Source organism: Cajanus cajan, chromosome 6 (genome assembly GCF_000230855.2).
Source record: "Cajanus cajan strain Asha chromosome 6, NIPB_CcT2T_4, whole genome shotgun sequence".
NCBI classification, from domain to species: Eukaryota; Viridiplantae; Streptophyta; class Magnoliopsida; order Fabales; family Fabaceae; genus Cajanus; species Cajanus cajan.
Genome location: NC_138522.1, coordinates 13,141,798 through 13,155,016, shown reverse-complemented (window position 1 = coordinate 13,155,016; position 13,219 = coordinate 13,141,798). Strand labels below are relative to the sequence as shown.

General features: G+C 34.5%; 1 protein-coding gene across 1 annotated transcript; it reads left to right on the top strand.

Moving 5' to 3' along the window:
• Nucleotides 1–770: 770 nt before the first annotated feature.
• Nucleotides 771–4,586, top strand: LOC109815980 (uncharacterized). Its single transcript, XM_020380815.3, has 6 exons — nucleotides 771–912; nucleotides 1,071–1,108; nucleotides 1,187–1,340; nucleotides 1,464–1,532; nucleotides 1,646–1,752; nucleotides 2,798–4,586. The coding sequence occupies exons 3-6, from the start codon at nucleotides 1,196–1,198 to the stop codon at nucleotides 4,328–4,330; spliced, it is 1,854 nt and encodes a 617-aa protein (XP_020236404.1). The 5' UTR covers nucleotides 771–912; nucleotides 1,071–1,108; nucleotides 1,187–1,195; the 3' UTR covers nucleotides 4,331–4,586.
• Nucleotides 4,587–13,219: the final 8,633 nt, after the last annotated feature.

The following is a 13,219-nucleotide window of genomic DNA, read 5'->3' as shown; positions in this document are numbered from 1 at the left end:
CAAATGACATTAGTGTAACTTTTATTAATTATTACATCATTCGATAAATTTCAATTAAATATGAATTTTTTTTATTGAAAGTTTCTTACTCTTAGAATACATGAAAAAAATTGTATTAATCCAAAATAATTTGATATTTCATTCATGTAAAATAAACTTAATGTAATATATACATCAAAATATACTAAATTATGAATATTTTGATTACTTTCAAATTATTATTTAATTTTAACAAAAAATTAATATAAATATATAAGATAATATGAAGTTATGATTTAACAGTTGAAGTGATAAAATTCACATTTTGTTTAAAGTTATTAAGCATTGTAATGGTTGATAAAAATTATATCGATATGATTTGAATCCATATGTATATATATATATATAAATTCACTTAATATTTTTATAATTAAAATAAAAATATAATATTTTTATAATTAAAATAAAAATATTTTATAAAGAAATGTTAACATATCTTTTCTAATACTTTATTTCAAATAATTTTAATTTTTTTTATAATATTATAATTATTGATAATTAATCAATATTAAAAAAATTAAGTAATTATTTTTAATAGAAGATTTTTTTTTTCATTACATTTTTTTTATAATAAAATTCAAACCGTAAACTTACTCAAGAATACTATTTCTTTACAAGCCATTTTTATTTCCTTTCGCTCCATGTCTACATTTATGCTCAAACAGGGGTAAACGACAGCGTATCATGAGACATGAAGTGGAGAACCCTTCATAGACAAAAAATATATATAAATAAAGAAATAAAGAAATCATACATAGTTGGGTTTGATCCAATGGCTGAGAGCTACTCAAGCTATTGTAGTTCCCTTAAACCCATTGCAATAGAAGTTCACTAGGGTTTTAGCACCGCTGCACATAACAAAGAACAACAAAGGCATGCACTATTTCATCATTTCCTTATGAATTCATTCCTTTGTTTGATGCAAAAACAACAAAATCTCATTTATTTATTTATTTGTTTTTGGGTTGTCACAAACCCAAATTTTAATGATTTCGATTTTTTTAATGTCGGTTCATTAATATTTCCTTCAGGGTTGCGTGGAGAATTTGGTGTATTGTTGGCGTTTAAGGTATAGATTAGTTTTTCAAATTTTATGTGTATATGTTATGATTTAAATGTAGCTTAATTTTTTTATGGTTTCTCTCAGGTTCCAGGAATGGCTTTCTTTGGTAGAGTTGGGAACATACTGAGACAAACAACTAATAGGAAGATCAATTCAGAGTTTTGTTCATCCCGATCTGTTTTCCAGGCTATTCGGTGCATGTCTAATGTTCCTCCCAATTCAAAGCTGTATATCGGAGGTGCATTAGAGCTAATATTCACTCTGTTTTCATCAATCAATTGCTTTGTTCATGTCTTTTCTTTGTTCTTTAGGTGATGATCATAATGATTGAGAATGAATATGTTTATCTGTACTGTGGCAGGTGTTTCATATTCTATTGATGAGCAAAGCTTTCGTGAAATTTGTTCAAAATACGGGCAAGTTGTTGATGGTAAATTGTCAGATTCTCTTTGGGGGTTTGGTTGTTTTCAGTGAAATCCTATTGGAGTCATTTGTGTTAATGTTTGCCAGAATTAATTGATGTTTAATCTCATATTTTTGTAGCAAGGATAGTTATGGATCGCGAAACTGGTAGGCCCAGAGGATTTGGTTTTGTCACTTACAGTACAGTTGAGGAGGCATCAAGTGCCATTCAGGCCTTGGATGGACAGGTAAAACAGATTGTCACTCTTAGTGTTAGAATTTTGTTATTAGCAATGACAGTACTGTGCAGAATTATTATATATACATAAATGTGTGATGATGCTACTTAAGCCATTGAATCTGTGGAAGCCTGTGTTTGTACTTTGGCATAAATTTTTTGTACTTCTTTGACAGTCAGTGCTATGTGTGAATTTGTTGAGCGTTTCATATATTTCTTTTTGGTTCCTTTGTGGTTGGTGATTAAACATATCTATGTTTTGGATTATGTTAGCTCTTAGGTGATCACTTATTTATGTGACTGCCACTGTGACTATCACTGTTGGTATGAGTCACAACTCTCATCGACAACAACAATGACAACCAAGCCTTTTCCCATTAGGTGAGATCAGTTACATAGATTAAACAATGCAGTAATGATTTGTTGTAAATCATGTCTGTAGACAAATTATTGATTAAAATGACTGACAGTTATCAGAAAATAGTGTTGTGTCATTATTTTACAGTGAGGTTGAGTGTAATTAAATAGCTAATCACTGCAAAACTCATGGAAAAAGGGAACATCCTGGCAGCTAACTGCTATTGATGTTTCTTCATTTGATAGGCATATGCAGTTAAAATGTATTTGGGGTGTCACATATAATAGATCTACCTGTTGCATTTTATATGTAAAAAATTCCAGTAACTTATCTGATATGTAAGCTAGTTTTTAACTTAACATCCATCCGTCATTGTGACTTCTTGTTAATTTAGTTGTACAAATATAATTAATGACTAATGATATCATTGTTACCTTTCCTTTTTTTCACTTCTTTCTTAGTGTAAATGTATTTTGTTTTTCAGGATCTGTTGTATTTTAATTTATAATTTTTCAGTAGCTTATCTGGTGTAAGCTAGTTTATAACTTCACCACTGGTGCTTAATATCTTGTAACTTCATTCTTTTCACTTCTTCATTGACACTTCATGATAAATTTTTTTTTTTTCTATTTAATGATGGACAAAACTTCTGTTACCTTTTTGTTTTACTTTGTTCTGAGTCTAAAGCTTCTCTCAGGATCTGCATGGTCGCCGGATCAAGGTAAATTTTGCTGCTGAAAGACCTCGTGGATTTGGTGGTGGTGGTTTTGATGGATCTTATGGCAGTACTCCCTATGGTGCTGGAGCTGGCACCAGTTATCCAGGTAGTTATGGAAACTCTCCATATGGCACTGCTACAAGTGGTGGTGGTTATGATAATACAGGTGGTGGCAATGCTGCTGGAGGTTATGGCAGTAGTGGATATGATGGAGGTGGCAATTTTGGGGGCAGCAGATTTGGCAATAACTACGGTGATGCTGGTGCCTATGGTAGCAATGCTGCTGGAGGTTATGGAAGTGGTAGATATGGTGGAGGATCTGGTGGCAATGCTGGTGCCTATGGTAGCAATGCTGCTGGTGTTTATGGCAGCAGTGGATATGGTGGAGGATCAGGTGGTGATGCTGGTGCCTATGGTAGCAATGCTGCTGGAGGTTATGGCAGCGCTGGATATGGTGGTGATGCTGGTGCCTATGCCTATGGTAGCAATGCTTCTGGAGGTTATGGCAGTGGTGGATATGGTGGAGGATCTGGTGGTGATGCTGGTGCCTATGGTGTTAATGCTTCTGGAGGTTATGGCAGCAGTGGCTATGAAGGATCAGGTGGCAGTTTCGGGGACAGAAGCTCTGGCAAGAACTATGGTGATGCTAGTGCCTTTGGTGGCAATGTTGGTGGAGGTTATGGCAGTGGTGGATATGGTGGAGGACCAGGTGGTGATGCTGGTGCCTATGGTAATGCTGCTGGAGGTTATGGTGGAGGATCAGGTGGCAGTTTTGGGGACAGTGGTTCTGGCAAGAACTATGGTGATGCTGGTCCCAATGCTGCCAGGCATGGAAGCAATGGATATGGTGGAGGATCAGGTGGCAGTTTTGGGAACAGCAGTCCTGGTAAGAACTTTGGTGATGCTGCTGGTGGCAATGCTGCTGGAGGTTACAGTGGCAGTGGATATGGTGGAGAATCAAAGGGCAGCAGTTTTGGGGGAAGCAGCTATGGTGCTGGTGGTGGTTACAGTGGAAATGGAATTAATTATGGAAATGCTGGTAGCTTTCCAAGCAGTAGCACTTACAATGATGGAACAGGTAGAGGCTATGGTGGTAACGGTGAGAATTATGGTGTTGCTGTGGGTGGTGAAGGTAATACTGGTAACTTTGGTGGCACTCCAGGTAGTGGTTATGGTAGTTATGGTGCTTCTGCCGGATTTGGCAAGAGTAATAGTTATGATAGTACTGCAGGAATTGGTGGCAGAAGTAGCTATGGTAGCACTGCTGCTGGTAGCGGCGGCCAGAGTGCTGGTGGTAGTCAACGCCCTGGAAGTGCCATGATGTATGGCAATGTTGGTACAGGTACTACTAACAGTGGCTTTGGTGGTGGATATTATGGCAGCAATGGCCAATTTGCTAGCAATCAAGACAGCAGCAATGTTGGTCAACATGGTGGAGATTTTGGAGGCTCCTTTGAAGAAAATTTCAAGAACGCTGATGGTGAAAATGATGCCTTTGTTAGACGGGCTTGAAGGAATCTCAAGAGTTCCAAGGTTTTTACTGCCCTGTTGCCTACCCTTCATCTAAGTTTTGCCTTACCAGAAGTATTATCAATCATAGCAAATATAAAGCTTGGAAGAAAGAAACCTAGTCAGTCCTCTTTGTTTAATTCTTTCATTTTGTCACAAATCAGGCATTTAGATTTTGTTGCATAGTTTAAGGTGATTTTGTCGTTTGAACTGATTGAGATCTTTATTCAGCATGTAAATAAATTTATTGTTGTCACAATGTGATTTTTTAGACTGGCGTAGTAATTTTGTCTCTCAACAAATCCTCCAACTTTGAGTTTAAATGCTACAGGTATATGCCTTAATTTGGAGAATGAAATGTGGTTATAATTATATGTCTTAATTTGGGGAATGGAATCTGGTTGTTTGGGAAGTTATCTTCGTGTAAGTGATGGGAACCACTAGGACTCCATGCAAATGCTACAGGTTAGGGTGCAAATTGAAGAGGAATGGTAGGTAGTAGTGCCAATGCCATCTAATATATGTTTTATGGCATGGTTTTAATAACCTCAACTTTTGTTTTGAGTACATGAGTATTAGCAATGAAACTCTTATTTTTGTTAAATAATATTAGGGTTCAAAGAACGGCATCACAGTCTAAGGCACAGAAAGTCTTTGGATTCAAATAAAGTTTAATTGACAATTTATTTAAGTAGAATTGCGAATTGTTTATTGACCTTTTAGCTGCTTATTTGACATACATTTTGTTACATCAATATTGTCATTTATATATATGTTGTACTTCATCTCTAAGAATCTAGTCACATTTTATTCAAGGGAAATGATATTTGCATAATGATATTTAATAACTAGGGTGATTTCTTTAACACAACAACTGATGTGGTATAAAATTAGTTGTTTTGTTTTTATTTGATTTAAAACAAATAGCTAGTATGGCCTAAAAGTTTACCCTGTATGATTCAAAATAATTAAGTATTTAGACCAATTAAAATGCTTCCTATATTTTTCTTTCAAATTCAAAGGAATCTGATACTAATTTATTTTTACTTATTAATGCCAATGTATTTTAGGTGTAATACACTGGTACGGGTAAGTTTACAAAAATATCGTGACTATTGATAAGAATTGAAAAGGCATCCAACCTTTAAGTGTATATTTACTTTAGTTGAAAAGGGGAGGAATAATTCTGGAAGGATCAATGTATTTTAGAGTCTTTTATTGATTGGTGATGCTAAAGTTTTAAGGGAACAAAAATTATGAGTTGCACATGAAAATGTATTTTTTTCCCCAAATTGAAAGGAAAATAGTGGATGACAGCTTTGTAGATGTAAAAGACGCAAATATTCTTATTTATATCACAATTTATTTTTTATTTCTGTTTAGGATATTTATATTTCATAAAAAAAATTACTTTCTAGACAATTAGGTAAGAGACTTTTTTTTTATCTTTTATACTAGAAGGGGTTGTGACTAAAGGATAAAGTCGAACACCTCTTGGTTCAGATCGAGGACCGAATGAATTTACGAGCAACACAAAAATATTATTAAAGATAATTAAGTGTTATTGGACTTACTATTTAAACCTAGACTCAATAAGGTTAATATAAATAATGATATGTGATGAATAAAAATATATTTTTTTGTATTTATTACAACATTAATTGTGTTGACTTATTTAAGATCAAGAACTGACTTGAGCATTGGAGTACCTTTTTCAGGTACCATCCTTTTTTCTTTTTGGACAAATGTGGTCGAAGATTACTCATTTTACTATTAAAGGCAATTATAGTGTATTTTTGATTTTTTGGGTAAAGTGCAATTGAAGCCTAGGAGAATACTAAGGATGAGGACTTAATGATAAAATTACCTTTGTATCCTTGTAAGGTACATTTTGGCGCACACTGTGGAGTCAATTTGAAGGCCCTTGTTTATTTTTTATTTTGCAAGAGGGAGAACTCTAGAAGAATGGTGACTACAAGTAAGAACATGAATTCTGCACAATTGAACATGAGTTAGGACCTATTACTATGGAAGATCAAACTAATATCTTTGATGTTGTAAGAATATTGAAGAAAGAGATGATTGTTATCCAACAAGCTCGTGAGTCTGGTGCCTAAGAGCTTTTGACACTTAGAAGGGAAAATGTCGAGTTGATGAGTCTCAACAAGACTTGGGTTCTTAGAAGTCAAACTAACAATGAAGCTTTTTTATATCATGAAACTAACAATCAAAAACTGCGCAAGTCCAAATGCCTCTAATAGAGTTTTTGATTGTTCCTGACCAAGGTCCTTTTCAATCTAGAACTTTGACTGGGACATATAAGCATCCCTTCACCTAGAGAATAATGGACATTGTGTTGTTAGATAGTTGGAGAAGTCTTCCTTTGGAGAAGTATGACGAATCCTTTAATCTAGATGAGCACTTGACTGCTTACCTAACACATATTACTGTACTTACTTAGGAGGCGCAACTTTGAGTTGTATATTTTTTACCTCTCTAAAAGCTAGAGCACTCAACTGGTTTATCAAGCTTCCCCTAGGGTTGATAAATTCTTTTGAGGAATTGGTTGCCATATTCATTGTTCAATTTGTTATTAGTTGAGCTTACCGGTTGACATCTCTAGCATTAGCCAATATAAGGCGAGAAAAGAAGGAATCTCTTTGATCTTTTATGGATCGTTCTAATAAAATTGTTATGGAGATAAAGAATTTAAATCTAGTAATGGCAATGGATAGGCTAAACACGACTCTAAAGCTAGGTCCTTTTGTGAATAGCTTATGTAAAAAAAAAACCATGTTGGATATGAATGATTTGAGAAAAAGAGTAGAAAATATATGTAGATGGAAGAATTAGCAAAATCCAGGAATCAAGTTAAGGTTGAGTGTGACACCCTTACTACCCCAACACATATATAATATAATTTAATTAAGAAGAATAAACTTTCAAAGGGTTCGTAAAATGGTTCACATAAAACTTCAAAACTGTTCTTTCTTCAATATAAGAAAATGATTGAAAATTAAAACTTGAAAAGTAAAATTTAAGAGTTTACAATTTTAAAATCATTTATTACAATACCAAATTCATATAAATATTCTGTCCTAGAAATCCTCTGCCCCGATGTCACACTATCAGAGCATTCCCATAATTTAACTGTTGGCATTCTAGATGCCACTCGTAACCGGATCTTCTTCACCTAAAATATCCACAGTTTATACGGTGAGAAAAGAAAATATCTATATGCAAAGTACATACAAACACATCACAATATAATCTCATCATAATTCATTATTTAATAAAATATATATAGATATATATATATATATATATATATATATATATATATATATATATATATATATCAATCATTCATCATCTTCACATCTCAATTCACATTTAACATATCTCATTTCACATACATATCTCAATCCATCATAATCCACACCAATTATACAATTTACAACATCATTTCCATATTCATAATTCATGTCAATCTTACAATTAACAATATCATATCCACATCCATAATTCACACCAATCTTACAATTAACACTATGCCAAGACCTCGCCACATCTGACACAAGTGATACGGGTTAATTGCCTCCCACACCAAACCAGGGTCACGCCCTCCCTGTAGCATCACTTACCCAGGGGCCGTGCCATCCCTAATCATTAAGGAGTACGCTCGTCCCTGAAGCATCACCTACCCAGGGTTCGTATCATCCCTGATCATCCGGGAGTGATGGAATCATGCTTTGGAGTGCAAGAGGTGACATACTCAAAGATCCAAGAGGAGTTGGCTAGACATGAAGGTTTGGGCTAGCCTGGGCCCAATGGGCCTTATGGGCCTGGGAAGGCCCAAGTTGAACTTTTCATGGGCCATAGTTTGTTATAGCTATCTTCATATGTTTTGTATACATCATGTTAGTATAGGTATCATATATTTTGGTCTTGTATTTTGGACCACATAGAGTAGCATTTTAGGTTTTAGGTTAGTTGGACCTAGTTTTGGGCTTCATGGGCCTTTGGGCTTTTGGTACCCAATATTGAGCTCATTTTCATTCTTGTAATTTTTCCTTTCCATTGTATTTGTTTGGCCATTGTAATTAGGCCATTAGATTAGGATTAAAGGAGGATTACTAGTTTAGTTAAATTAGGGTAAACTAGGTTTAATTTAGCATGCATTTAAGTTGCATTTTGAGTCACATGGATCATGCCACCTTGGCTGAACATGTGTGACTCAAATTCAACCCTAAATGCACACTAAATCAAAACCAAATGCACCAAGCACTCATGGGACCGGTCATACACATGTGTGACAAGATTTGAATTCAAATTCAAATTTGAATTCAAATCTTGGCGCCAACATGGTGACCACTCATGTGGCGCCAAGTGTATTCATATTTTCGGATGCATATATGTTCCCTCCTTCACCTATTGTACTCACTTTGAATGTTTAATGAAATTTGTGAGCCATAGTGCCGAGTTTCCTCTCAAAGTCTCCTTGAGTTCATCTTCAAAAGCCTTAGGAATTCACCTAGAATCCTTCTCTTTGAAGTGTGCTCTCCATTGATGCTTGAGCTTGGATGCTTCCCTCCTAGTTCTAGGTTGAGTTCATCCGTGAGTTCATAGCTTGCAAGTGTTCTTGAGTTGAAGAATTCATCCTCCATTGAAGAAGATCCGGCCTAAGCAAATCCGTGGAGAAGAACATCTTTCACTTCTCCTAGTTTTGCTATCAATTTTGGTATCAAGAGCAAGGTCTTCAAGGAGATAAGTGTTCTTCAAAATTTTGTGTCCGTTTTGTGTTTGTGTGTTCTTGTCTTGTCTTGTTTGAGTTTTTCAATTTTCGGATCTATATTTTGAAGTTCTTGTGTTCATAGATCCATTGTTGATTGTTCTTGAATTTCTTCCTCAATCAACTTGTTTAGGACCTATTAGCTTGTGCTTGTTTTTGATTTTAATTTTGAGTCTCTCCATTCTTAATATGTGTCCGTGATTGGACTGCATGCATTACATTTAGATTTTGGTTTTGAATCTTTGTTTTGTCTTAGAAGTTTGTGTTTAGTCTTTATATGTTGCAAATTCCTTGAATAGCATGTTTAACCTAGTTTTATTTTGATTTTTGTGTCTACATATTGCTCTCGGTTTTGCTTCTCTTTTGCCTACTTATATGTGCTTTTTCTTTTACCTTATTGTGTTCATAATTTGCTATTAGTCCTAGCAAGTTTCTTTAGAGTTAGGTTTCTATTATGTTCTTAAGTTTTCAAATCACATTCCATTGAAAATCTTATAAAAAATTTTGTGACTCAAAATTTCAAGTGTAAACCTACTTCTAGTGCACTCTTTTTGTGGATTCAAATTTTAAAAAAATTAGAGGCTGAAAACAGAGATAAAACAGAGCCTAAAGTGTTCAAAAGATCAAAAAGAAAAGAGTTCAAAAGGAATCCAAACCAAAAACCTAAAGACTAGTGCACTAGTTATTCAAGTTACTTGAATTTTGACCTAATTTTTGGCTGATTTGTATTCTCGGTTTCTATAGCTTGGAATCATTGAAAATTTTGAAATAAAAGGCAAATATACTCTCTGGACTCTTAATTTGATACTGGAAAAAGAAAGAATTAAAAAAAAAAATAGAGAAAGAAAATTAAAAGGAAAAAGCCGAGAGGTATACAAGTTGAAAAACCTACTTGATTCCTTGTTATTGTTTTGGCTACTACTTTTACTATACTTGTCCAATTGTCTTCAAAATTTTTTTTGTTTTGTTCATCTATTCTAGTACCTATCTAGGAACTCTTCTCTCTGAGTGCTAGCTTTTATTTGGAGTCTTAATTTTCAGTTTTACTTGTTGAACCTCTTTGAGTCTTGTCATATACATCTATTACTCTTAATTTTGGTATAAGCTTTTCAAATTGTGCTTTTATTGCTTGTCTTGTTTTCTTTCAATAAATTCCTGTGCTGGAAGTGGCTTCAAATCCTTGCTCAAGGATCAAGCATTGCTCAACAAAGATTAGGAAAAGTTTGGACACTAAGACCTAAAAATTTGACCTAATTTAGTGACCAAAACTTCTCCTAAACTTCCTTCACTTGAGTGACCATTCCTTTCACCTTGTGAGGCAGCCACCATTAACTTCTTTGTTGTGTTTCTTTTGCAGGTCCAGTAGCATCATATTGAAGGATTAGTGGCGGATTAAACACTTGATTAAGTGTTGGAAAATTTGCATAGCAATCCGTCACTAATTGGTCACCAAAGCCGCCACTTTATTGCTTTTTAGGCTAGTTTAATTTTTGTCAATTGTCTTGTATTTTTAAACCAATTTGTAAAGCTTGGAGGGAGTATTAAGAAGCTGGTCAGGTATATCTACATCCTTGATAGACTCTCACGTGTAGTACTAGTGGAAGTGGCTTGGAAATTTCATATGTTTCAAGCTTCCACCTAGGATATCCGACTAGTTGCTTAACTTGCTTCTTTTTAAGTTTTCTTGTACTTAATTGCTTTACTTTGTTGCCTATAAACGTCTAGAATTGTGTAGTTTTATTTGCTCACGCTTAGTTAAGTGTCAAAAACAAACAAAGTTGTAAAAAGCATACAAAATTTTTGTGAAAAGTTTTGGGGAATTGGAAATACCACAAAGGAGTTTAGTGATTTCCACTTGAAAAGGCTTGGTTATTAAGTGGCTCTTTGTAGCTCACCTCCCTTGATAGTGCAACTTGTACACTTAGACTTCCAAGTGCTATTTTCATTCCTAGAAAATACCAAAAACATTTTATAACTTTTTGCATAGCATACAAATTCTTTTTGCTTAACCATGAGTCATCATTCTCAAGGTAGTAGTGACTTTGATACTCCTAAAAGTTTTGAAAGAATTGTCAAGGAGGTTGAAGCACTAAAACTTTGGAAAAATGATGAGATGCTTCAAAAACAAAAAGAGAAACTTGAAAAAGAAGTACAAATCATGGCTTTGGAACAAGAAATCCAAAAGATTAAGCAAAGGGAAGAAAAACTTTTAAAAAGATTAAATAAAAATAAAAGTCCAAAAGGTTCTTCTAGGAGCTCAACCAAGAGCTCCAATGATTCTCAAAGCCAAGATAATGATGGTAGTATGCATATGGATGCTTACTATCAACCAACACCTAGGAGAGTCATTAAAGAACACAAAGTGAGGGAATCAAGGGTTGATCTCCCTTACTTTCATGGAAAAGATAATGTGGACACCTACTTAGATTGGGAGATGAAAGTGGAACAAATTTTCACTTGTCATAAAGTAGGTGAGGAAAGAAAAGTTCCTTTAGCCACCCTAGCTTTTCAAGGACAAGCCATGTATTGGTGGACATCCTTGGAAATAGAGAGAAGACTTCATAATGATCCTCCCATCACTTATTGGAATGAGTTAAGGAGTGCTATGAGAAGAAGGCACATACCTTCTTATTATAGTAGGGAGCTTATGGATAAGATCCAAAGACTCCAACAAAAGAATATGAGTGTTGAGGAGTATAGACAAAAGATGGAGTTGTATCTCATGAGGGCTGGCATAAGGGAAGAGGAAAGATTGACCATTGCTAGGTTTTTGAGTGGTCTAAATTTTGACATAAGAGATAGAGTTGAGTTACTCCCTTATAGGGATCTTGATGATTTGGTCCAACTTTGTATAAGGGTGGAACAACAAAATTTGAGAAAAGGAAAAACTCAAACTAACTCTTATATCAAGAATGACTACAAGAGAGAGGGTCAATATGACTCTTCTAAAAACTCTAGTAAGGGTCAAGAAAAAGAAATAAAAAAAGAAAATGATAAAAATGTTGTCACTTCTAGTAGTAAAACTAGTGACATCAAATGCTTTAAATGTCTTGGGAGAGGCCATATAGCTTCTCAATGTCCAACTAAAAAGGTCATGATTTTGAGAGGACAAGACATTTATAGTAGCCTTGATGAATCTAGTTCTACCACTTCAAGTGATAGTGAGACTAGTAAGGAAGATCCTCAAATTGAAAAGCTATATCCTGTTGATGGTGATCTTCTTATGGTCAAAAGGCTTCTTGGAAGTCAACCTTGTCCCACTTCACTGTCACAAAGAGAGAACATCTTTCACACAAGATGTTTAGTTTCCAAAAGAACTTGTTCTCTCATTGTTGATAGTGGATCATGTTCAAATTGTTGTAGTACAAGGTTGATTAACAAGTTAGCCCTTACCACCATTCCTCACCCTCACCCTTACAAACTTCATTGGCTCAATGAAGGTGAGGAATTGGAGGTGAATCAACAAGTGAAGGTCAAGTTTTCTATAGGGGATTATAAAGACAAAGTTTTATGTGATGTGATCCCTATGGAAGCTTGTCATATTTTGCTTGGTAGGCCATGGCAATTTGATAAACAAACTATATATGATGGCCTCACTAACAAAATATCCTTCACTCATAAAAATAAGGAAATTGTTTTTAATCCTTTAACACCATCCCAAGTGTTTGAGGATCAAAAGCAAATGAAAAAGAAAAGAAACAAAGAAAAGAAAGAAGGAAAGAATGTGGATAAAGGGGACTCCACTAAGACCTTTATGACAAAAGAGAGTTATTTTATGACCAAACAAGACTTGAAAAGAACTCTCTTTATTCACAAAAGTCTTGACTCTTATCCTAATGCTGCCACTTATCTTAAAGTTGAGAATGAGGAACAAAATGAATTTCAAGTAAAGAATTCTTCTCAACTTCGAGATATAGTGAAGAAGGAGCGGACTATACCTAGTGTTACTCCTTATACTACTTCCTTGAAGGTGCACAAGGAAGGAAGTATTTCTTTAGATTTCATAAAGCACCCAATTTTCGGTTTACATTGTTTAGTAGATATAACTTGTAATAATCTATATTCTATGTTTGATCTTATGGGAAGTTCTTATTTTTTTG

Excerpts from the sequence above, each read along its gene's own strand:
- LOC109815980 (XM_020380815.3), top strand. The coding sequence starts at position 1,196 with ATGGCTTTCTTTGGTAGAGTTGGGAACATACTGAGACAAACAACTAAT. Across the intron at positions 1,341-1,463 it reads TTCAAAGCTGTATATCGGAG|GTGTTTCATATTCTATTGAT; the intron begins GTGCATTAGAGC and ends GTACTGTGGCAG. Across the intron at positions 1,533-1,645 it reads ATACGGGCAAGTTGTTGATG|CAAGGATAGTTATGGATCGC; the intron begins GTAAATTGTCAG and ends ATATTTTTGTAG.